Source organism: Podarcis filfolensis (genome assembly GCF_964270895.1).
Source record: "Podarcis filfolensis genome assembly, chromosome: 5".
In the NCBI taxonomy this organism is placed as follows: Eukaryota; Metazoa; Chordata; class Lepidosauria; order Squamata; family Lacertidae; genus Podarcis; species Podarcis filfolensis.
Genome location: NC_139608.1, coordinates 21957981 through 21982721, shown reverse-complemented (window position 1 = coordinate 21982721; position 24741 = coordinate 21957981). Strand labels below are relative to the sequence as shown.

At 45.0% G+C, this 24741-nt stretch overlaps 1 protein-coding gene across 3 annotated transcripts in view; it reads left to right on the top strand.

Annotated features, from left to right (window-relative positions):
• The window catches only part of MME (membrane metalloendopeptidase), an 82613-nt gene that overhangs the window by 22220 nt on the left and 35652 nt on the right, over window positions 1-24741 (top strand). For 2 of the 3 annotated variants that reach the window (XM_083613254.1, XM_083613252.1), the window contains exons 2-8: window positions 2238-2407; window positions 5177-5212; window positions 17256-17417; window positions 19356-19436; window positions 21872-21967; window positions 22073-22191; window positions 23508-23573. In XM_083613254.1, coding sequence (XP_083469380.1) covers window positions 2248-2407; window positions 5177-5212; window positions 17256-17417; window positions 19356-19436; window positions 21872-21967; window positions 22073-22191; window positions 23508-23573 — 720 coding nt within the window. In that variant the 5' untranslated portion in view covers window positions 2238-2247. Of the gene's footprint in view, window positions 1-1505; window positions 2033-2237; window positions 2408-5176; window positions 5213-17255; window positions 17418-19355; window positions 19437-21871; window positions 21968-22072; window positions 22192-23507; window positions 23574-24741 lie in introns of those variants that run through there. The other variant, XM_083613253.1, reaches the window with a different exon arrangement.

Sequence of the window (24741 nt, the reverse complement as noted above, 5' to 3'; positions counted from 1 at the left end):
TCCTCAGCAACTGACCCTCCTTGACCCCCCCCCCCATTTTTGCACACTGTCAGGCGCCAGGAAATCTGATCCCCCCCAGGGCAGGTGGCCAGGAACAGACAGACAAAGAAGCTCTGACCAATGTATTTTATTCAATATTCACAGAGAGAGGCTGAGAAATGCTGCCTCTTGGAGTAATGGTGTTGCTCTGAGTAAATCAACACCAGCCACCTTACGGTGGCCGCTCAGGGCCATTTGCCTACAAGCCCTTTGCTCTCCTACTTTCAATGCCCGCCAGATTCTGGGAGAAGAGGGGACTGGAATGTTTTCTAGTGATAACATGTCAGACAGCTGCTCAGGCTCTGCTTCCCTCAATTCCTTTCCCATTATTTCCCAACTCTGCTCTTTGTCTGCCTCTGAGCCACGACCTTCCTCAAACCACTTCTGTAAATCTATACTGCTTTCCTCTTCTCTGGAAGGTTCAGGAGGGGGAGGTGGTCTCCACCATTTACCACTTCACCAATGGGACACAGCACACACACCCTCCACCGTCCTGAGAAAACACCTCAGTCCCAATTTTATCTGATTATTCTTTGGTAGAGTTACAAAAAGTAAAACACATGCCAATAAATAAATGCGTGCTGGTCCCAGGGGTAACCCATGAAATGCAGTCCAGGACCGGTCCAGAATCCGAAGGTTCCGTTAGGAGTCTGTCTGACAGGGCCAAGGCAGGATACCAGACAAGGACAGGGGCAGGATCTAGCATACAGCAATGTTACTCCCACAACCTGGGGCAGGGTCCAACAGCCTTTTATCTTTGTTGGGGTAGCGGCTGGTCCTGATCCCCTGGTGACTCACCTCCCTGTTTCACCCGAAGGCAAGCACTCCTCCTGCGAGTACTCAGATCTCTCCTTCTTTCAGACCTTAGTCTCTGCAGCTCGGGAGACGTCAGTGGGTTACGAGACCCAGGGGCCACCTCAGCCTCCCCTGACCAAACCAGTAGTGGAGCAGCTGTAAGTGATGGCCCAGCTGAAGGCAATGAGGTAATCCCCGCATCTGGAGCCAGGGCAGGCTCAGGCCCCTGACTCGGCCCAGCTGGTGTCTGTTGCAGGGGAACCTGTGCAGACTGGGACTCTTCAGGATCAGGCCCCAGACTTGGTTCAGATGATGCCTGAAGCAAAGGATCTGGTGCAGACTGAGTCTCCTCTGGTTCTGAGTCTGTGCCCGAGTCCCAGGCCATCACAAAATGTTGGAAATGGGCAAGATTAGACGCGGACGCACAAAGCAAAAAGTCAAGTCTCTTTGTGCTCTGCTCTGCTCTGCTCCCGTTTTCTTCCCTGGCCAGGGTGGCTCAGCACTTTCCCTGCCCCTCAGAGCCAGTGCATCACATGGAGCTGGGTCGCAGTGGCTGCAGCCTCTCTTCCTCCTTGCCCACTCTCCAGCAGCCGCTGTGAGCTGCCCAAAGGGAGGAGGCCAGCAGTGGCAACCATGGAGAGAGAATGGGATGCTTCCTTGCTATTGCTGCCGCTCAGGGCAAGCACTAGTTCGGCCTCCTCCCAGCAACACCAGCAGGGGAAATGGGGACACTCTAGGATTAAATCAGAAGCCAGGATGGTTTCATAATTCCAGGACTGTCCCTGGAAAATCAGGACACTTGGAGGGTATGCCGCTGGCCCTGCAGTGTTGGACGTTTGCTCCCACCCACCCATACAATGCCATTTGCCAGACTCGAGTTCAGAGGGAAGAAGATGTTCCCTCCCTCGGTTACTTTAGGAGTCATAAATTCTTCAGTCATTAATTGTTGAAATGACTTGAAAAATGCCAGAGAGGCAAAATGGAAAACTTTTGATCATTGGCAAAGGATCAAAGATTGAAAGGTTAGGTTAATTTTTATTCAGTGAGTAAGGGCTGCATTTCGCTTGCCTGTGAACTCTTGTGGCAGAGGAGTGCTATTAAAGTAGATATGTTAGCAATAAAAGCAAGTGTTCCTTTGTTTTCATTCCCTTTTTTAGCTGTTCTTCGTGTGTGTAAGGACGACATTGTTCTGTGGATTGTAAGTGGCAAAATGTCAATTGGACTGTCATTTTTTTTTTGCCGTCGTGACTAACCGATGTATTTTAACTTTTCTTCTTTAAAAAAACACCAATACTTCCTCTTCCCTACTGGAACAAAAAAAGGGTCTTAGGTAAAAGGAACTTGGAAGTTTCCATGCTTTAAGCATTTCAGTCACTGCTCTTTGTTCTCTTTCTTCGTCCCAGACTCTAGGTTATGGGCAAGTCAGAAAGTCAGATGGATATAACTGAAATGAACCTTGCAAAAGAAAAGAAAAAACTGCGATGGAGTGCTCTGGAAATCGGGCTTGCCGTTGTCGTTGCTCTCCTTGCTATCATAGCTATCACCATGATCATTCTGTATGCAACCTATGATGGTGAGTAGAAGTGACTCAAGCTACTACTTTTATGGCAAAAGTTCTTTTAAGAACTTGAAGTTCAAGGGGGGGGAGAGCAAAAAACACAAAATTTCATCACCTTGAAAAGGGGTTGATTAAAATACCCTGGTAAGATGCTTTTAAGTACATCTGAACTTGTTAGCTGGGATGTTGCTGGATGTTTTAGCTTCTGTATTTAGAAGGAGCCGATGCCCTTTTTTGGGGGAAGCAAGTTGACTTTAAAAAGCTGTGTTGTGCTTTTTGTGTAATAAGTATATGCCTAAAACGGTTCGACAAACCTTTGTTTGGGACTGGCTTCTCTGAGATCGTTTCAGGAGCCCGTGATCAGCCTAAAAGGTATATATATATATATATATATATATATATATATATATATATACACATACACATACACGATATCTTTATTGTCATTGTCCCATGCAGAGCAATGAAATTGAAAAACTACATAAAACATTCAAAAACCCCTAACAACTCTGAAACCCCATTTTAAAATACACTATACTATAGAGACCCCTTATGCTGCGTTTAGAACCAGAATTGCATTTGCGTAGAAACTGTTTCTCAGGTGGCTAGTCCTGGCTTTTATAACCCTATACCTTCTTCCAGAAGGCAGAAGCTGAAAGAGATCATTTCCAGGATGCGTACTATCCCACGCTATCTCTGCCGCTTTCTTATGGCACCTGACAGCATAGATTTGATCTAAGGTGGGAAGAGTGCACCCAATTATTCTCTCTGCAGTCTTTACAACCCTGGACAGCATTGTAGAAAATGAATTTGCTGACTTGCATGCTTGTCCTATTTTTCCAAGCACTGATAAGCTTCCTTCGGAAGGAGTCACTGGAGGCTTATGCCACATTGTAACAAGTATTCATGTTGTATTTGTATATTTGCAAATATACGAGTTGATCATAGATGGTGGCCCTCTCTTTATGCATTCCATCAGGAAAACTCATTGCCCAATATCAGATCATCATAGAGAGACAATACACACAAACAGTATGTCCCAGAGCATGGGATGTCCTTGCCTCTCTCTCTCTTTCTCTGTTACTCACTCAAAAGCATTCCCCAGTGATGCAGTTAACTAGAAGGTTGGTGGTTTGAGCCCACCCACTGTGAGCAAGATTGCAGAGCCCTCAGGGTCCCGTCCAACTCTTACATTATATGTTTCTTTGAAGCTCTGCCTGGTCTCTGTTGCTTTCCACTCACACCTCGATTGCCACTTCCTCATAGATAGAGGGAGAGTGGAATAAGGATGACTCATTTTCTCCAGTCACCTCCTAGCCCCCCATGGCCATTTAGCTGTAATTTCCCTAACAGAAGGCATGTCTGGCAACTTTGTCACTGGCTACTAAGGAACATGTCCAGGGACATTCTCAACCCAGTGGACCTTACCTGTCCATCCCAAACACTCCAAACTCTCCATCCTGCACACAGAGCTGTTAAAAAAAAGAACAGCAGCTCTTCCCGTGAAAGCCATAAATGATCATCAAAAATGTACACAATTAGTAAAACCAAAGCTCAGTCTTACATGATCATTTCTGCTTTTACTACTGCATATGTCAAAGTGATTCCCTTTTTGCAGTTTCTATTCAAATCTCAATTTGTAACCCACAAGACCAGATGGAATCAGCAGCAGAATTCATTCAGGTTTCCATCTCTCTTTTTTTCTCGTACTAAAACAAAACAAAACAAAAATCAACAATTTACCATAATTTAGGAAATGTTCAAGGTTACGCCAAGCAAAATGAAGCTCAAGACTTTGGGACACCCGAGCCACATTTTCCTAAGATGTTTTCCATTCCCTTTCCTTGTAAATTGCTTGTCCCAAATGCATAAACTGTTTTAATATTGTTATTTTAAAATTGTTGTGGCCTGTCCTGGGACCTTATGGTGAAGGGGAGTTAGTTAATGTGTTGTTGTTGTTGTTGTTGTTGTTACTATTCCTATTATTATTATTGGCATTGGTTTATTAACTGCCTTCTAAATCACCATCTATGAAGGCAGTTGCCCTCCCAAGGTGGAGCTGCCGTCCATCTGTCTCCAGAGACAATGGAGGAGTGTGCCTTTGGGGGTGAGGTCAAACTGTTCGAGGGTTGCAGTGCCTGCTGTGGCGGTAGAAGCCGATGCAGGAGAGACATGTTTTGTTGCAGCTGGGGCAGATGAAGGCGTCCTGTTGTGCTGATGCAGAAGCACCAGGACATTTCTTCTCTCTGTGTTCCTCCCAGTGGTCATTTCTCCTCTGGTCACTGCTCTGGATACACAACCTGACTGCCTGTCCCTGGGCACTCCATGACACCCCCAGAAGAGAAAACCATAAAATGGGGGGGGGGGATACAACAGTACTTTTAAACATGCAAGAGGTTAAAATACTAAAACAGATTGAAATTCGTACCAGCATTTCTAAGCATCTGGGTAGGCTTGTCTAATCTAGAACGTCTCTAGCAGGCACTGAAAATAATACAGTCTGGTTGATATCAATAGGCTGGGAGTTGCCAAAGTGCAGGTGCTGCTACACTAAACAATCAGGTTCTTACAAATGCGAAACAGGTATTCTGTGGCACCAATTCTGCCAATCCAAGTGCCAATCGAATCGGCAATAGTGCCAACTCTGCTAATTGAAGTGGTCAAATGGCCAAGTATCGGGTAAGGCAATCTGTTAGGTAAACTGGTCCCAAGTTGTTAAGAGCTTTTTAAAGTTTATTAAGGGTTTTAATAACAATATAAATGTGTTTATCCCCCCCCCCCCAGATGGTGTTTGCAAAACTTCAGACTGTATAAAATCAGGTAAGATTTACAAAGCTTTTTTTTCTTTTTATTGTAACATTTCAACTTGTTTTCCTGAAAGTAATGTATCTTGGGGATATGAATAAAATGGGCTCTGGGTTTGCATTTCTTGAATGACTGCCTTCCCCACCTTCCACTCCCATTCAATATAGCAAACTGCTTTTAAAACTGAGATATGGTTTATTTATTTAGAATGTTTCTAGGCTGTGAAAACCCTCTCAAGCTGCTGTACAATAGAGTGCAGCACAATACATCTATAAGATCTTATTTAGTTGAGGAGGCACACAAAGAAGGGCCTCAGAGGATGATCTGAGGGTGTGGGTTGGTTCATATGGGGAGAGGCGGTCATACTGGAGACAAGGGATTGCTAGGAACTAACAGGGTGGAGCTTTCTCTAAATCAGGAGTTGGTGCTTTCTTCACACACAAAAAGTAAATGGATTAGTTTGGTGTGGCTTGAGAAACATCAGGTTAGCACAGGGTACAGGGTCACAAATTGAGTACCATACATACAGCTATGTCTTCAGATCATTTGTTCATTTTATTAATTGGTGCCAATGAGAGCTATCTCTAAAGCTGTAGGTTTGAGAAGTTTTTTTGTGGAATTTGGGAAGGAAGAGATAAAACTCTCCTCCCTGCTTGCTGTGGTCACTTGAAGAACCTAGAGCCCATTCTTCCACTCTTTGCACCTGTAATTTATTAAAGAAAATTCAAAACGCTACACATTTTGTATAATATGGATAGGGATGGCACATACTCTGAACAGACTTCAGCAAATACAGAACCTTGTGATGAGATGTCACTAGAAACACACAACTCCAAGCAGAGCTGATGATGTTGCCAAATGTCCATTTTTATACCACACAGAAGTTTTATATCCATGTTAATCAATAATAATAATAAATTTTTATTTATACCCCGCCCTTCCCGGTTCAGAAAACTGGGCTCAGGGTGGCTAACAACAAATTTAAAACACTTAATTGATGCTACAGAAAAACAGCATAAAATACGGTATAAAACATGAATAACAATAAAATAAAAAATCAATTTAGGGGGGAAATCCATCCAATAAATATTAGATGATCACCAGGGCTAGCTGGCTAAATTAGTCCTATTTGGGCCAGTGAGGAAACCAGGGGAGAATTAGCTGTGGGATCCCAGAGCGGGTTATCTTCATAAAAAGGGGAGGGGGAGGGAAGGAAGGGGAATAAAAGATCAGACTAAGTTCAAATTGAAAGCCAGGTGGAATAGTTCCATCTTACAGGCCCTGCGGAAGGAAGTTAAATCCTGCAGGGCCCTGGTCTCATGGGACAGAGCATTCCACCAGGTCGGAGCCATCACTGAGAAGGCCCTGGCCCTGGTGGAGGACCTGGGACCTCTAAACTATGATTATTCATGGATCTTAAGGTCCTCTGCGGGACATACCAGGAGAGGTGGTCCCGTAAATACAAAGGGCTTTAAAGGTCAAAACCAGCACCTTAAACCTGACCCGATACTCCAGCGGGAGCCAGTGCAACTGGTAAAGCACTGGGTGAATATGCTCCCATGGCAGGGACCCCGTGAGGAGCCTCGCTGCAGCATTCTGCACCTGCTGGAGTTTATGGGACAGTTTCAAGGGCAGCCCCACGTAGAGCGAATTACAGTAGTCAGATGGGTCTACATGGGGTCAAAAGAACCACTGATGATTAATACATTTTAATCTGAACTGCGACAGCAAAGCTGGATCTTGACTATCCAAGGTCTCACTATCAGGTTTCCATGAGTCAATGGGACATAGTTGATGCAGGTATTATGATTACTTTGCTTATTAGGGGAGCTAATCTATCTGATAAACTAGGCTACTGTTTAACCTAAATTAATCTCTATCAGGGATACAAACTATTTGAACCTTTTCAGCTGTGTAAACAACTGATCAATAGGTAAATGATTGCAAACATTTCTTTAGGACAGGGGTCAGCAAACATTTTCAGCAGGGGGCCGGTCCACTGTCCCTCAGAGCTTTTGGGGGGCCGGACTATATTTTTGGGGGGAAATGAACGGATTCCTATGCCCCACAAATAACCCAGAGATGCATTTTAAATAAAAGGACACATTATACTCATGTAAAAACATGCTGATTCCCGGACCGTCTGTGGGCTGGATTTAGAAGCGATTGGGCCAGATCCGTCCCCTGGGCCTTAGTTTGCCTACCCATGCTTTAGGACTTCACAGCCACTCTGTGCTTCCTGAACTGAAGATGTCTCATGCCTCTCTCCTGATGTGTCTTGCTCAGGGTTTTCAATTAAACTGTGGCACCAAGGAAGGCTGCCGAGTGCAGACCACTGGCGAGATACTTTGTAGGGTGAAATAAAGGAAACTCATCACAAACTCCCTTCAGCTGCCTAAAAAAGCAAGGAAAGGGAAACAAATAGCCTGAACCCCAGTCACGAGAACTTTGCCAACATTTTTTCTCCCCTTTAATAATGTTGCACGCCACTGCGTGGTGCAAGATTCCAGGGGTTCAAGGCACTCACCCAGGGTTCATGGAAAGGTGTCTTTATGATATATGGTTTGTTTACACATACAGTTGTACCTCTGGATGCGAACGGGATCCATTCCGGAGCCCCGTTTGCATCCTGAGCAGAACGCAACCCGCGTCTGCGCATGCACGGGTTGCGATTCACCGCTTCTGTGCATGCGCGTGATGTCATTTTGAGCGTCTGCGCATGCATAAGTGGTGAAACCCGGAAGTAACCTGGTAAAAGATTTAAGCCGAAGCAACTTTAACCTGAGGTATGACTGTATATGCAACCCGAGCCTACAATGGAGGGGTTTCCAGCATTATACCCCAAGATGGTCTTGCCTCCTCCATAAGCACAGCACTGGATTCAAATCAAACATTGCTCTCAAAAGTTTCTCTGACTCTCTCTCCAGCTTGCTTCTTTACTTCTAGGGTCACTGTCACTGAATCTCAGCTCTAAACTCTGCCTCATCCTTCTGCCTTGTCCCTTTCCTTTGTTTCCCTTAATGGCCCATCACCCAGGCTATCGCCTCAACACAGGAAGCTAGCCTAGAAGGAGCTCACATACAGCCTTCTTCCACCCTGCTCCCAAATTCATAACAATAATTTTTGAATGCAATTTCTTCTCTCATTAATTGATGGTGGGTGGGGTTTTTTTGTTTTGTTTTCTGTTTTAAAAGACACTTCCAGCACAGTACTCCATTAAACTGGTTGCAGCTTGCAGCGATAATCTAGAGGCATTCAGCAAGCTCATATCACAGATTCCATTTTCCTGGAACCAGTGCAAAGTGAAGCAATCTACAAAGAATTGGATAAATTCAATGTTGTGAAGAACCACAGCATTTGCTAAGTAATATATGAAAAACCCGACAATGGCAAATAATACCAGGATTTCAGATTGTGATCCATGTTCTTCTCCGTCTGCAATTATGGGGGTTTAAATTGGATTTTTTAAAAAAAAAAACCAGCTTACTTTTCTAATAGCCTCTTTGAATACTATCTGGCTGCAGATGGGAGTGACTGTTCTACTGGTTAAGATTCATGTATTTCTTTTCAAGAGCAAACTCAAGTGCTTTTCAGTCCGGAAGTGAAGCCAGGCAACTCAAAAATAAAGGAGTGGTACTTAGGGGGTTCCCAGGGATGCAGAAATACATACATTTGGAGCTCAGCTGCATGCGGGTGCAGCAATAGGTGCAGCAGATTGCCTGCACTACTGTGCCGCACCATGTCAAGTGCCCATTGGCAATTGGCTGCAATGCATGGCAGTGGTGGAGAGCAGGCGGGGGCAGGGCTGGCGCTTGTCCTGGGGGCGTGGAGCACATCCTGGGGGTGTGGCGTGCTGCCTGTGGGGGCGGGGCGCCCAGCGCGGGTGGGAGGGGCAGTCGCAATGGCACCCTGCCGGGATCATGCTGCTGGGGTCGGTGCGCTCCCCCCACACTCCTCTTCCTGTGCCAGTGATGCATGGTGTCTGCGCAGCCTTCTGTGACGCTACTAATCACAGCTAAGCTAAATTCATGAGACTTATTCGTTCCCACTATGGGCTGTTTTTCTTTCCTTCCTGGGAGAAAAAGGAGGGGGTGGCACTAAAATAATGAGAAGGCAAACAGTGAGAACGGATTGATTAAATGTGTGGCATAAGCTGTTAGGGGCTGATTTCCTTTCTGTCCTCAATTTTCCTTCTCCCATCACCCCACACATATTGCCATGTGCCTCAGCTGGACTTTGGGAGTGTCTCAGGATCACTCTATTTGTGGCTGTCATTCTTGGAACCAATTCTCCTGGAAGGAAGCTCTATAACACAGGAATTGTGTGATCCCCCCCCCTTTCTGTTTACTATTTTAAAATAAGCCCAAGCCATATGCCGTAGAGGGATTGGACAATGTTGTTCTGTGCTGAGTAATCGAAAAATGAGAAAGAGATATTTGAAGCCCTTGGGTAGTTTATCGAGAAGTATGACAGTTAGTAGAGATAAATTAGAACGTTATTGGAGAGGCCTGCTTCTCTCTGTCTGTCTGTCTCTGTCTCTGTCTCTGTCTCTGTCTCTGTCTCTCTCTCTCTCTCTCTCTCTCTCACACACACACACCACATCCTCCTGTTTTTTGTTTTGTCCTGATGTCAATTTTTTTTGGGGGGGGGGTTAAATCAAGATGTTCTACACCTCTGACATAGGCTGCTTGCCTTCTCTGCACCTCAGCAAGGCTGCCAGGACCCTGCTTAAAGAACTCAGGGCTTAAGCCTATGGCACACATTTGCATAGATTTTTCATATGATGATTTGTACGTATAGATGCAAATGCAGGCAAAATTTCAGAGGGAAAGCCACCCTTGCGTGCAAAGGATAACCTGTTTGCCTGCTCAGTCTGCTGTCCAGCTGCTAACTGCTGGAGAGTGTCCACCTCATAGAGCTACAATTCCCAGCACCCTTAACCAGCTGAGAGAAATAATGTGCTTTAAATGTACGGCGTGCATGCAGGCATATCTGCAGATTTACGTTTTGACCTCCAGCTGTTGCCTTGACCATTTCTGATTGGATGTTCTGTGATTGAAACTGTGCCCGCCCACTTCCTACTCCTCAGATCTGAACGTCTTTTCACAGACATCTTTCTTCTCACCTTTGACATTGCCAAGCATATCTTCCTTTGACTCCCACCCTTATATCTTATTTGGGAGGAATCCATGTTCGTCATGGAAGAAGAAGTGGGGGGGGGAACCACCCAAAAAACCATGCCTGCCTTAAAATACCTCCCTCAGTGTTATTTGTTGTGGTCTCACAGAATTAACATCTTGGCAGCATCAACCATAAAGCTCATAAGCCATCTGTCTGCAGCTGTCTCATCTGCAGAACCCTCCATCCACCACAGGTTTTTCTGTTGTTGTACTTAAGAGAAAAGTCTTTGTAACTTTGATGAAATAGAAGGCATAGCTATTAGCTAACCAAATGTGGATGCTAGATAGTTTTAAGACTGAAAGTGTTTGATCCACTACTTAAATTGCCTAATAGGTGGTCTGCAAAGTCTACCCAGCAGTGACTCATTTTCTGTGTTGGGACATTTGCTTTGTAGACTCCATGATTATGAGAGAGACTTGCATAGATATAGCCTGTGTACGCACTTAACTCCTTTGTAGCACTAAGAAGTAGTGTTTTCTCAATGCAGAATCCAACATGCTGCTTTCAATCTAGATTGATTCTAGATTCTGCCGTCCACAAGCCTGGGTTTGCTTACAGACACCCCATCCCTTGATTAGGTTATCCATGTCTTTTCCTCTCTGCACATGCTCCAGCTGAATGAAAAAGGAAGTGGTCACTACAATATTGGTACATGCCTATCCACAACGTCACTGGGCAGGCGTGGATGCACAGTAGCCTACATTGCCAGGACCGGACCTCACCTTATATGTGCATTTAGATAGGAAAAGGAGAGAGTAGGAATGTCTCCATTTGTTTGATGGTCCTAACAGGCTAGCCACTATTCTAGCAGGTATTTCTAATACCTTATCTGTTCCGTGCACTACACCTGTGATGGCGTAGGTAGGTAGGTAGGGGGTGTGGGTGGTGCTGTGGTCTAAACCACAGAGCCTCTTGGACTTGCCGATCAGAAGGTTGGCAGTTCAAATCCCCGTGACAGGGTGAGCTCCTGATGCTCTGCCCCAGCTCCTGCCAACCCAGCAGTTTGAAAGCAGAACAGTGCAAGTAGATAAAGAGTTACTGCTGCAGCGGGAAGGTAAATGGCGTTTCCATGCACTCTGATTTCCATCACAGTATTCCACTGCAGTGGTTTAGTCCTGCTGGCCACATGACCTGGAAAGCTGTCTGTGGACAAACGCTGGCTCCCTCATCCTGAAGTAAGATGAGCGCCACAACCCCATAGCCTTTGACTGGACTTAACCATCCAGAGGTCCTTTACCTTTACCTTTACCTACCTAGGTAAGAGCTGAGAAGTATTTTAGTGGCCCACTATATTCAAAGTTGGGACACGGGTGGCACTGTGGTGTAAACCACTGAGCCATGGACTTGCTGATCAGGAGGTCAGCGACGGGGTGAGCTCCCGTTGTTCGGTCGCAGCTCCTGCCAACCCAGCAGTTCAAAAGCACATCAAAGTGCAAGTAGATAAATAGGTACCGCTCCGGTGGGAAGGTAAACGGTGTTTCCGTGCGGTGCTCTGGTTTCGCCAGAAGCAGCTTAGTCATGCTGGCCACATGACCCAGAAAAACTGTCTGCGGACAAATGCCGGCTCCCTCGGCCAGTAAAGCGAGATGAGCACCGCAACTCCAGAGTCGTTCGTGACTGGACTTAATTGTCAGGGGTCCCTTTACCTTTAACTTTTTTTTTTATTCAAAGTTGAGATGTGAACCCATCTGTTGCAGTTTTTAATTCAGTGGGCTAGCCACTGGAAAAATGCCCCCTTTCAAAGTTATTGCCCTCCTTCCAACATGAATTCGGAGTGCACTGGCCTGAGAACACATGGTGGTACCAATGGGACTTCACATGCTAGCCTTACCCATGATGCCTCCTTCCTCACCGGCTGTAGCTTTCCTGTGTTGACCGTGAAGGGTTCATCAGGACATGTATAGAATGTTGCACATGACTGGAAACCCTACATGATCAGAGTTCCCAAACCTACAGAAAATTCTAAACACTTTCTGTGAAATTCTCAGAGTCCCCCTTTCAAACTTTCCAATTCAATGCATGAAAGTCAGATCTGGAGCCATCAAGGATGGGGATTTTGGAGATGGACCAAGTTCCTGCAGCTCTAGTCCCCTCCTTCCATGCATTCTGAGAATGCACAGAGGTGAACACCTGAACCAAGGCTAAGATCCTTTGCGGAGAGAGAGGGCCAGCCAGGCAAACTTTTAATTTGCTATTTTAAAGCAAATCCCTAGTATTCCAGCTCTTCAAATAGACATCCATGGGTAGTAAGGCTCATTACGCTCTCTTCAGATGCATTCTGAAATACCTTTCCATCTCCCGAGAGAAAATCACAAAATGATTCAAGTCACATTGCACTCCATGAAAGAAGAGAGCCCTTAACTATAATTTAAAAGGAAGAACCTCATCTTGACAATTTGAGTGCAGAGAATAGGATAAAATAAATTAGTTTTCTACAGGCAATGCTGTGCAGCAACCCAGAGGTGCGAGAGTGACAGACCCCTTGCCTAGTATGTTTCTAGGATTTCCCAAGCATTAATAAATGGGTAAACTAGGAAACCATAAAAAATTGTTCAGTGTATAATTTCAAACAGGTTTGTGTGTAAAACAGCAAGGCAATTAAGAGAAAAAAAGGCAAAACCAGGTAGCAGAATAAAACCTGAAAGATTTCCTAGAGTTGAAATGACCTGAGAGAAAGAAATAATCTTTGCCCGGTACCAGAAGAGATGCAAGAGGAGGGTTGTGTACACACCATACATTTAAAGCACATTCCCTCCCCGCCCCCCAAAAAATCCTGGAAACTGTAGTTTACCCCCACAGAGCTGCAACTTGCAGCATCCCTTAAAAACTACAGTTCCCAGGGTTCTTTTTGGGTGTGTGTGTGGGGGGAGAGATGTACTTTAAAGTATGGTGTGTATGCTCCCTATGTAGAAGATAAACCTGGAGACTTTGTTTCCATGGCTGGAGTGAGCAGTTTGTTTGTTTGTTTGTTTGTTTGTTTGTTTGTTTGTTTGTTTGTTTGTTTAATTTCTATACCACCCTTCACCCAAAGATGACAGGGTGCTTTACTATATAAATGGTTTCTCCTTCAGGTGCACACTACTGAAGGCCAGCCAAGGTTTGCTTGTTTTTTGATAATATTTCCCTTGTAGTAAAAATACAACAGTAATAAATTAAGCAAGTAACAATTTGGTGCCCTTTCACAACACTCGAAAATCATCCGCCTGAGGCAGCTGCCTCACTCTGCCTAATGGTATGGTTGGCTCACTGTTCTACAACCATTACTTAACCTCTGGAGACTGATTCTGAATATAATCTTGGTCTATGGGCAAGTTTATGCGGGAAGTCTAACTTCTGTATGAAACAATTCAAGTCACTAGCGGAATTCAGAATCAAGCATACATTTCCTGGAGCTTCCCATTGCTTTGTCATTTGAGCACCTCTACAAACTCGCAATGTTGACTCCTGTTATCGTGGTGCTCAGGCATTGCTTTTGTGAAGAGGGCACTTCATTAATAAAGGTTTTCTTTATAATTACAAGTATATGCAGGTTACTCATTACCTGCATCCCCAGCTAGAATCCTCCAGAACAGGCTTCCTCAACCTCGGCCTTCCAGATGTTTTTGGCCTACAACTCCCATGATCCCTAGCTAGCAGGATCAGTGGTCAGGGATGCTGGGAATTGTAGTCTCAAAACTTCTGGAGGGCCGAGGTTGAGGAAGCCTGCTCCAGACTGTTTGTGGAACAAATTCAATCATATAGAGTCCAGTCATACCTCGTGTTGCGGCCGCTTCATGTTGCGTCTTTTTGCGTTATGTCCCACGCAACCTGGAAGTACTGGAATGGGTTACTTCTGGGTTTCGCTGCTCACGCATGTGCAGAAGTGCTAAATTGTGCTTCATGCATGCACAGAAGTAACAAATCGCGCTTCACGCCTGTGCAGATGCAGCGCTTCGAGTTGCGGGCATTTCACGTTATGAGAAGGCCTCCGGAATGGATCCCATCCGTAACACGAGGTACTACTGTACTGAAACGTCCACAAGTAAAGTGGATTAAAGCATTCTGTTGCCCCAAAACAGCAAATCCACTTATTTCAATTAAGGAAACATCGTTTTCCAGTTTGGAAAGTGACAAAGCGATGGACTGAAAAGTGTGGGATTTATGAATGATTAACAGAAAGACATGTAAATGTCCTGCAAACAATGAAGGATGAACCATCATTGTGATATAAGCAAATCAGAATGTTTGTTTGCTATAGATCAAACTCTAAGCTTTGTGCAATCAAATCAGGATGAATGAAGGAATGAATGAGCAGATTGTCTGGAAGAGCCCTCACTTTGGCAATCTCTCCTCAACCACCAGATGACTAACCTATTCTTATTTAGAGCTCTCAGCGAACTCCAAAAATTTAAAACAGGGATGGGGAACTTGCTGCCATCCAGATGTTGTTGGACTACAACTCCCATCAGCCCCAGCCAGCATGGTCAATGGTCATGGATGATGGGAACTGTGGTGCAGCAACATTTGGAGGGCTGCAGGTTCTCCATCTGTGGTCTGAAGATATACTATCATCATAGCTTCATTTGAAAGACCGTATTCCCTGCTCTGAACTTTAACCATGCAGTGTGCTGAGTGTTCTGCCTGCTGCTTCAAAGTACCGTATTTTTCGCACCATAGGGCGCACCGGACCATAGGGCGCACCCAGTTTTTTGGGGGGGAAATAAAGGGGAAAAATTATTTCCCCCCCAGGCGTGGGGCTGGGGCAGGGAAAGCTCGAGCTTCCCCCGACCCCAGCCCCCAAACAGGCAGCTCTCTGCAAGCGGTGGGAGCGCTGTTTGCGGAGAGGTCCGCGAAGCCTGGGCGCGCTGATCTCAGCGCGCGCAGGCTTCGGCATGCTGGCAACTCTCCGCAAGCAGCGGGAGCGCTCCCGCTGTTTGCGGAGAGGTCCGCGAAGCCTGGGCGCGCTGATCTCAGCGCGCGCAGGCTTCGGCTTGCTGGCAACTCTCCGCAAGCAGCGGGAGCGCTCCCGCTGTTTGCGGAGAGGTCCGCGAAGCCTGGGCGCGCTGATCTCAGCGCGCGCAGGCTTCGGCATGCTGGCAACTCTCCGCAAGCAGCGGGAGCGCTCCCGCTGTTTGCGGAGAGGTCCGCGAAGCCTGGGCGCGCTGATCTCAGCGCGCGCAGGCTTCGGCTTGCTGGCAACTCTCCGCAAGCAGCGGGAGCGCTCCCGCTGTTTGCGGAGAGGTCCGCGAAGCCTGGGCGCGCTGATCTCAGCGCGCGCAGGCTTCGGCTTGCTGGCAACTCTCCGCAAGCAGCGGGAGCACTCCCGCTGTTTGCGGAGAGGTCCGCGAAGCCTGGGCGCGCTGATCTCAGCGCGCGCAGGCTTCGGCTTGCTGGCAACTCTCCGCAAGCAGCGGGAGCGCTCCCGCTGTTTGCGGAGAGGTCCACGAAGCCTGGACGCGCTGAGTTCAGCGCGCGCAGGCTTCGGCATGCAGGCAAGTCTCCGCAAGCAGTGGGAGCCCAGCGCTGGGCTCCCGCTGCTTGCAGAGAGGTGTGCGAAGCCTGGAGAGCGTGAGGGGTCGGTGCGCACCGACCTCTCTCACTCTCCAGGCTTCAGCGAAAGCCTGCATTCGCACCATAGGACGCACACACATTTCCCCTTCATTTTTGGAGGGGAAAAAGTGCGTCCTATGGTGCGAAAAATACGGTAATTTTGAAGTACCCTCTTCATGTGTTATACACCTGAAAGGTAGGAGCCAGTCAAATTCCTGATCCCAGGCAGAACTGGGATGATTTAAGCAAATTTCAGTTCTAGCTGGATTGCATTGAGGCAGTCCCAGATTACTGCCGATCAGGTTGGAGTTATCCAGGGCAGTTTGGCTGTTTGTGTGTGTGTTCCCCTCTGGCAACAGGCACATAGAGGCAAAGTGCAGGGCAGGGCTAAAGTAAAGGGACCCCTGACCATTAGGTCCAGTCGTGACCAACTCTGGGGTTGCAGCGCTCATCTTGCTTTATTGGCCGAGGGAGCCAGCGTCCAGCTTCCGGGTCATGTGGCCAGCATGACTAAGCCGCTTCTGGCAAACCAGAGCAGTGCACGGAAACGCCGTTTACCTTCCTGCCAGAGCAGTACCTATTTATCTACTTGCACATTGACGTGCTTTCGAACTGCTAGGTTGGCAGGAGCAGGGACTGAACAATGGGAGCTCACCCCGTCGCAGGGATTCGAACCGCCGACCTTCTGATTGGCAAGTCCTAGGCTCTGTGGTTTAACCCACAGCGGCAGGGCAGGGCTATTGAAAGCTTTATTGCAAACAGCCCCATTCAGCTTTTTGCAAAGCCTGTCACCTACCTCCCTTTCTTCCCCTCCCTGCAATCTCTTGACACTTCCAAATTGCTCTGAGTGAGCTGACCCAACCGGGGGCAACCAGGGGCTGTCTCAACCTGATTCAGCCAGATCCATCTGAACTGACCTGGTTTGGTTTGTGATGTGGGCATCAGCCAAATCTGGTGCCACTACTTGTCATCTTTTAAAGTGATCCAAGTTCGGAATCACATCAATCAGCTGTAAAGTTCCCCTCTCTGTTCACAATCTTTTTCTCAGGGTAGAATGGAAGACATTTCGTAACTCTGTAACTGAGTAGGTTCATTGTGTTAATCATGAAAGCTATTCCCCAGTGTAGGTACAAACCAATGAATCAATCTCTGCTTGGAAGTATGCTCCACTAATTCTCAACAAAGCGTGTAGTTGCAAGGCTACCAAGATCTATAGAAAATTTTTACAAAAATGCAACTACATTTCATCCCTTTTGTATTAGTAATTCAAACGTTGTCTTGTTTTTCTTCCATAAAAACCCTCATTTTTATTTTTTATAATTTCCTTGGTGTCTGTTTCTTGTGTCAGCTGCCCGAATCATCGACAACATGGATGCTACTTCAGAGCCTTGCAAAGACTTTTACCAGTATGCCTGTGGAGGATGGTTAAAGAAGAACATCATTCCAGAGACGAGTTCCCGTTATAGTAACTTTGACATTTTGAGAGATGAACTCGAAGTTGTTTTGAAAGGTCAGTGGGATATAAATTTGTGAACGAAACATTTGGAACCATTCGGTCTTCTCTTCTCTTCCACTCCTCCAAACTTTGTGTCAGGAGGTCATGTGTTTTATTCCATACTCCAGACTGCCTGAAATCACCCTAGTCTGTTTTCCTGTTGTGTGGATGCAAGCTTAGGAATTGTTCTGTTGTGTCTGGCAAAAGCAAACAGTGACCATTTCAGACTCGGGTGAATTTTGGTCCTAGTCTGAAGGAAGAGCACAGCATTGCATTCTGACTCTTTGAACAGCTGAATCCACTGTCCTCGTGACCCTGAAAGAGTGGGCAGCTGTCCTAGGTGTGAGAAGTAGGTGGGTTTTTTTTCAGGCCAACTCAGCCGGGAACGATGCTAAATTTACTGGCAGCAAATGTTGGCCCACCTAATATCCTGCATTTAGGTACAGTAATCTAGGCATTTTCTAAACATAAGCATATGACAACTCTATCAAGATATGTATCTTTTCAAAACATAAAAAAGGAGGAAAGTAAATTCTGGCTTGGAAGCAAACACTGTATTGGTTTGTGTCTCAAACTTCTCTTAGAACAGTGCTTTCCCATTTTTTTCCAGGCCACCACCTGCCTAGATCCATAAACTCAACTCCAGTACCTGCTATTGAAAGTATTGTTCAGAATGCTGAACATGCATGCAATGTAATCAATAAAGGGAAAAGTCTCTAGGATTTGTAGGAAGGAAGCTTCCATTATATACAGTTTCTGAAACAGGCATCACGCTCATAGTTAGTTGCATATGTTGAAAGAAGCCGCTAAAGACCAAAACAACTGTTGCAGAGAAGAAGAGAGCTCAAGAAGGAGACTCTAGCAAGTTACTTTGTATGTTACGCAGTGTAATTTGACCTTGTAGCACACTGGCGGTGTTTGTAAATGTTTTATAGGCGCATAAATATGATGTTTCTAGTGCATCTGGTTACATGCATAATTTTTTTTTAAAAAAAGAAGAGCAGCCTGGATTCCAAATTAGATAAAATAGTTCTAGGAACACTTTCAGTGTTACTTATAGCTGTGACATCCAGTGAGGCTGAGAAGAGAGGCGAGATAAGAATGCGAAGTGGACCTTAGAACATTTGCAAACTTAAGAGGCTTCAAATTGCGCTCTTTGGTCAAAGTTGTCTGTTATTGTTACTGAAGCTGCAGTGTGAACCGATGCCTGCAGAACGGAACTGAAATATACTCAGAGTTGAGTGTGGATTTCATGCTCTTTATTCAGCTCATAGTAGTGAGGAATGGAAGTTCCCCCAAAACGTCTGCTTTATATACATTATTTACACAATGGGCCACGTGATTGGCTAATTCTGGGATTCTCTTGTAGGCCAATCAGGTTGCAGATTCATTTCCACCTGGAACTGGATTGGGTGGCTCCTGCAGACCAATCAGACTGCTGCATTCTGGATCCTATTGTTCTAGGACCAACCAGACTGCTGCATTTTGGATCCTATTAAACTCAGTACATAACAGGAACAATTTAAATTACATTATATCAGGAGCGGGGAACCTTTTGAAGCCCAAGGGCCACATTGTCTTCTCAGCAGCCTCCCAGGGGCCACATGCCAGCAGTGAGCAGGGCTAGAGACAAAAGTGATCAGAACAACACATGGGAATTTGGCCTTGGACTGTAGGATAGTTTCTGTGCACACCCCACTTTATCCTCTGCCCCAGCAAAACACGATGCATGGTCCAAATTCCAAGATACATTTCAACCAGGCAAAGACACCTAGGAGGGTGCAGAGCAAGGCAGGTGAGGAGTATAGCTGGGGAGAGTATGTGTGGCAGAGGAAGGGGTGTGGGGGGCAGTCATGAGGACACATGGAGACACCTGGGGAGGCTGCATTTGGCCTCTGGGCCTGAGTGTTCTCCAATTTTAATTTACAACATTTGATTCCCCCTTCTTTTCAGACGCCCTCGACAAGGCAAAGAGTGATGATATAGAAGCTGTCAAGAAAGCAAAAACGCTCTACAGGTCTTGTGTAAACGAAAGTAAGTTCCTTTGCAAATTGCCACATGGGAGAGACACAGGCCATCCAAGGGCCCCTGTTTCCCAGGGGCAGCCCTGCAGAGCAAAGTTTTTAGATAATGTTTTGTTATGTTTTTATATATGTTGGAAGCCGCTCAGAGTGGCTGGGGTGTAAATAATAAAATTATTATGATGGAATAGGACATCCCTCTTTCCATCGAAGAAATGTTGGAGGGTATGGAGCCCTGTTCTGTGTTCTTGCAGCTCCCAGATAACACCACTCTATAGCAAAAAAATATTCCATTTGGCTCTGTGGCACCCCGGTAGGATCAATATAAAGACATGTTTATATTGATCCTACAGACCCTTCAGATGTGAAGGAAATAAGCAGCTATCCTATCTTTAAAAGACATCTGAAGGCAGCCCTGTTCGGGGAAGTTTTTAATATTTAACGCTGTACTGTTTTTAACACTTGATTGGGAGCCGCCCAGAGTTGCTGGGGAAACTCAGCCAGATGGGCGGGGTATAAATAATAAATTATTATTATTATTATTATGTATGAACTGTGAGGGGAGAGAGACTTTCTGTTCCTCATGAGGCAACGGCTTTTCCACCTGCCTTGCCTCAGACTATGGCTTTGAGAACAACAACAGCTACTGTGAAGAGAGGAGTTCTGGGATATTTTTTTAAAAAAGTTTTATAAGTTGTGCTTCTTTGTTTCTCAGTTTGATCCTTTTACATGGTTTTGTATGTTTTGTGGTATTTTATGCATTGTGACTTGCTGTCACTTTTATTGATTATAGATTGGTAGTTCTTTATTGTGGTTGAACTGATTAATTATTATTCGCTGATGTTTAATTTTACTGTTTACTATTAGGTTCTGATGGATTGTTGAATGTTGCTTTGTTTGATATAAGCTGTTTATTTTATAGTTATTGCAACTTTTATATTGGATCAGATTGTTACTATTAATGTTTGATGTTTTATTATGTTTTTATGTCTTGGAAGCCCCCCAGAGTGGCTTGGGAAACCCAGCCATTATTATTATTGTTGTTGTTATTATTATTATTATTATTATTATTATTATTATGGTTGGTTGCATTTATACACCGGCTTTCTGCCAAGGCACCCAAGGAACGCTAGAATTTAAAATATTAACAGGAACAAGTGGTGCAAAGTTTGATCAGACCGACTTCAGGAGCTGATGAAAATAGAGGTGTCCCTGCAGTCCTGTGGCTGTTGATGGTCCCTGGGTTTTTCCGTACAATATGATCAGTGCAGTACAGTAGAACCTATTTTAAACTAATATTAACAAAAGGATTGGCTTATCTTATTCTCTCCATGCTTCTTTATTTTATTTTATTTATTTATATACTTTAATTTCCACATATTTTATTATTCAAAAAAGCAAAAAAAAACAACCTTAAAAAACCCATTCCTATAGAATATTATGATATGTAAATATATTGATTGCAAATTTCAATATATCCTAGCAATATTTAGGGGGTATTTGAAAAGACCAATAGAAATTCTTAAAATAGCTCTGGCATCTCACTGTTTTGTGGTGGGTTTCAATCACATACCAGCAAATTCTGGTTGTACATTTGAAGCCCTTGCACAGCAAACCCACTTTCCCCACAGGTCAAACTTATTGAGAAAAAAAGAAACTGATAGGAAAGTGTGGAATACAGCTTGCTTTGATGCAACACCATCTAACCTCCATGCAAACAAACCAGAATGAATGCTCACTAAATAGCCAACTTTGTCTAATTTCCCTGCAAACATTTTTCCCCTCAAAGAATTCTGGGCACTGCAGTTTGTTCAGGAATGCTGGGAATTGTAACTCTGAGATGGGTAAACTACAGTACCCATAATTCTATGCAGGAAAGTGTGTGCTTTCAATATGCTTTAAAGGTATAGTGTGTACACAGCCTTAGTTGATGGGTTTCTCATGCAAGTAGCTAGCAGGATCTCTTAGGAGGGTCCTGCCAACACCTGAAAATGCATTCTTGTAGGAATCCACTCAAAACATGTGGAAACAAGCCACAGTAGAAAAGAAGGGACCTCAACAACTTAGCAGATATATCCATCCAGAATGAGAGGAGAGGAAACAGTAGGGGATAAATTCATATGGAAATTAACGTAAGACTTAAGTCTTAAATGGGTTTAGAATGGATACAATTGAAAGGAAGTGCTAAAAAACACCATATATTCTGTCATATTTTAACTGCTAGATATCATTTCCCTTTTTGCTTACCAATTTCCTCACCCCAGCCCCAAGAACTTTGGTCTCAAATAAATTTTGCCAGGGGATAGAAGGCCTCCGAAGAAGAAGTGTGTGTGTGTGTGTGTGTGTGTGTGTGTGTGTGTGTGTGTGTATTTAGGCTTATTTCCATATGTCAGTGTCATGTGCTTTTAAGACAAGTAACTCATGGAAGTTTTTCCCTCCACCCACAAGCCGCTATTGATAGCAGAGGAGGCAAACCACTCATTGACATCTTGCCAACTTTTTCTGATTGGCCTGTGGCATCAGACTCCTGGGACGTCGATTATGGTAGGACTGTTCTTCTCCAGCTCCATTTTCAAATACTGCATATTCATGAGGGGTAGGGTTGCATGTGTCAAAATGCTGAGTGTGAGCGTGTTTTTGCTGTTTTAGGTGCTTCGTGGAATGCAGAGAAGTCTATCGCAGAATTAAACTCTAAGTATGGAAAGAAGGTCATCATTAGCCTGTTTGTTGGTACAGATGATAAAAACTCCACGCAACATGTAATCCATGTGAGTTGTTCATGCTTAGAAAGGCCTTGCAGCTTCACACAACCACAAGGAGGTGTGAGTTCAGCAGTGGCCATCTATCCTTCACCTACAGACAGTTGTGTGGCAGTCACTGAAGGAGTGCCATGCATATATACAACTAGATCATGCTCTGGGAGCACATAGGCATAGCCAACATCTTTCTCTGCAGACGTTGACTCCAGCTCCCATCAGCCCCAGTCAGTGTGGCCTGTGATCAGATATGATGGAAGTTGTAGTCCACTGTGGAGTGCACTGTGTTAGCTACACTTAGTATTTTTGTTCATTTTTCTTGTTTAGCCATATTTTATTATTAAGGGAAACCTGTTTCAATCAATCATTTCATTTCAGGTTTCACGTAATGTCAGACTCCCATTTTCCCTGCAATGTACGGAATATGCTTAGTCAGGCTAAGTCAAGATGACATGATCTTCTCTGAGATTGCTGTTCAAATTCTGTAACAACAACACCAATACTCTCACACTGTGAGAGTTGACTTTTAGGTGAACAGAATGTGTGTTGCCTACAATGTGTTTGTTGTTGGGGGGCATATAAATACTAGAAAGGTGTGTGGGTCAATGTCACCTCCTCTGTATTTCCTTTCCCCCATGTTTTAGGATGGGGATATGGAACCTGTGGTCCACCATGTGCCGTTGGACTCCATCAACCCAACCCCAGCCAGCATGGCCAATGGTTAGAGATGGTATCTGTAGTTCAACAACATCTGGAGTACCACAGGCTCCACATCTCAGGTTTAGGTTCTATATTGCCTCCTTCCCCACTCCCAGTGGTAGTCCACAAAAGAGTGTGCCATGGAAGCACACACCTTGGGGCTGACAATCACAGCCCTGTGGAGACTTGGGACGCATGTCTTGGGACCCTACATGATGCTGCCTCCTATCATTGATGATGTCTCAAAACATAGCCCAAGGTGGCCATGAACAGAGGTGGCTGATAGGGAGAGGAAGGGCATCACCTCACATCCGGCCTCCCATCAACTGCATCACATTGCTTACTTGGCAGGAGACAGTCAAGGAGCAGGGAGGTCAGTGCAGGGCTGGTACTATGCTTGCACCAGGATGACTCTTCCCTTGCACATTTGCCCTTGCACAACAACTCATCCCTACCCCTCCCAGTAAGCACAGCAATATATTTGATGGGATGACAGGTTTGTGACACCAGTGCTTCCCAGCAGCCATCTCTGTGGGAGAAGTAGGTGCCGTGGTCCCCAAACTTTTATCTGCCCATGGATTGCCATTCTTTCTGTAGCCTGTGAACATCTTTTAAAATTGGTTTTATAGATCGATCAGCCTGGACTTGGACTCCCTTCCCGCGATTACTATGACTGCGCTGGAGTATACAAAGAGGTATGCTGGGACAAGGATCTCCTACAGCTCTCTCTTGAAAAGAGAGGCTCCAAAAACTGCTCGCTTCCTAACTAATTCCGAAGCCTCACTGAGGCTGATATGCCTGTAGTGTCCTAGTTTCTTTATATCTTAATTCCTTCTGCATTTAAAATGAAATTGTCCCACCACATCTTGAAATTCTTTACGTTCATATTGTCACATCAAGTTATGCCCTTTTGACACCTGGCGCAGGAAATTCAATTCATTCACATGGGCCCCATTGTGCAGGAACCTACCCTGCATATAGATGAGAAGTGAGCCTGCATATGAGCCAGCACCCAGTGTGGTGGAATTGGTTGTGCTGACCTAAATCTGCCTCTCTTCTGCTAGTCAGTGTAGATAATGCTGAGCTAGATTGGCCAATGGTCTGACTCAACAGAAGGCAGCTTCCTATGCTCACTTTGAGAGTAGAATCTTTGATAAGAAGCAGAACATCCATCACAGGCACTGCTAGCCCAAGTCATTCTGATGCCTGAGTCCAAGGGCAAGATAGCACCCTTTAATTTCATATGTAGAATCCAACTGGACACACAGTTCAGTTGTACTTCAGCACTGGTGATGGGACAGCACCTCCCATCCCATCATTCTGCCTCATGGTAGGGCCGGCTCCGATCACAGAACTTCCTACAGATACCTGAAGAAGATACACTGGTTATTTGACTACACAGGAATCATTGTTCCTGTAATGAGTATATGATATCAGCTCATCCGCTTGATGCCGCAGTCTAGAAACCACACTTTCAGAAACTCTAATTAAGTAAGCTGCTTAGGAAATCTGCAATTTATGCAGTAGGTTTTAAGTACACATTAGGAAATATGTAATTATGCTCATAAGGAAGGACTGGTACAGCATTGTGACTGGTCTTAATTAGAGACATATAACCATTTGCCAGTTGGGTTTGTTATTATTGTTAACATTATTTTGACATGGATTGTTGTGAGTCCCTCCCACCCACACCCTGAGCTAACTATTCATTTTCCTTTTCAATAATAGTAATTTAACAAAGCTGTGACTGTTTAAAAAGATAATGCACAAGGGCAAATAAAACAGGGTGCATGTAAAAGAAATTATTGTTCAGGGAAAGGGTAAAATAAAGTAGAATGGCACAGAACACTGAGAGTCAAACCA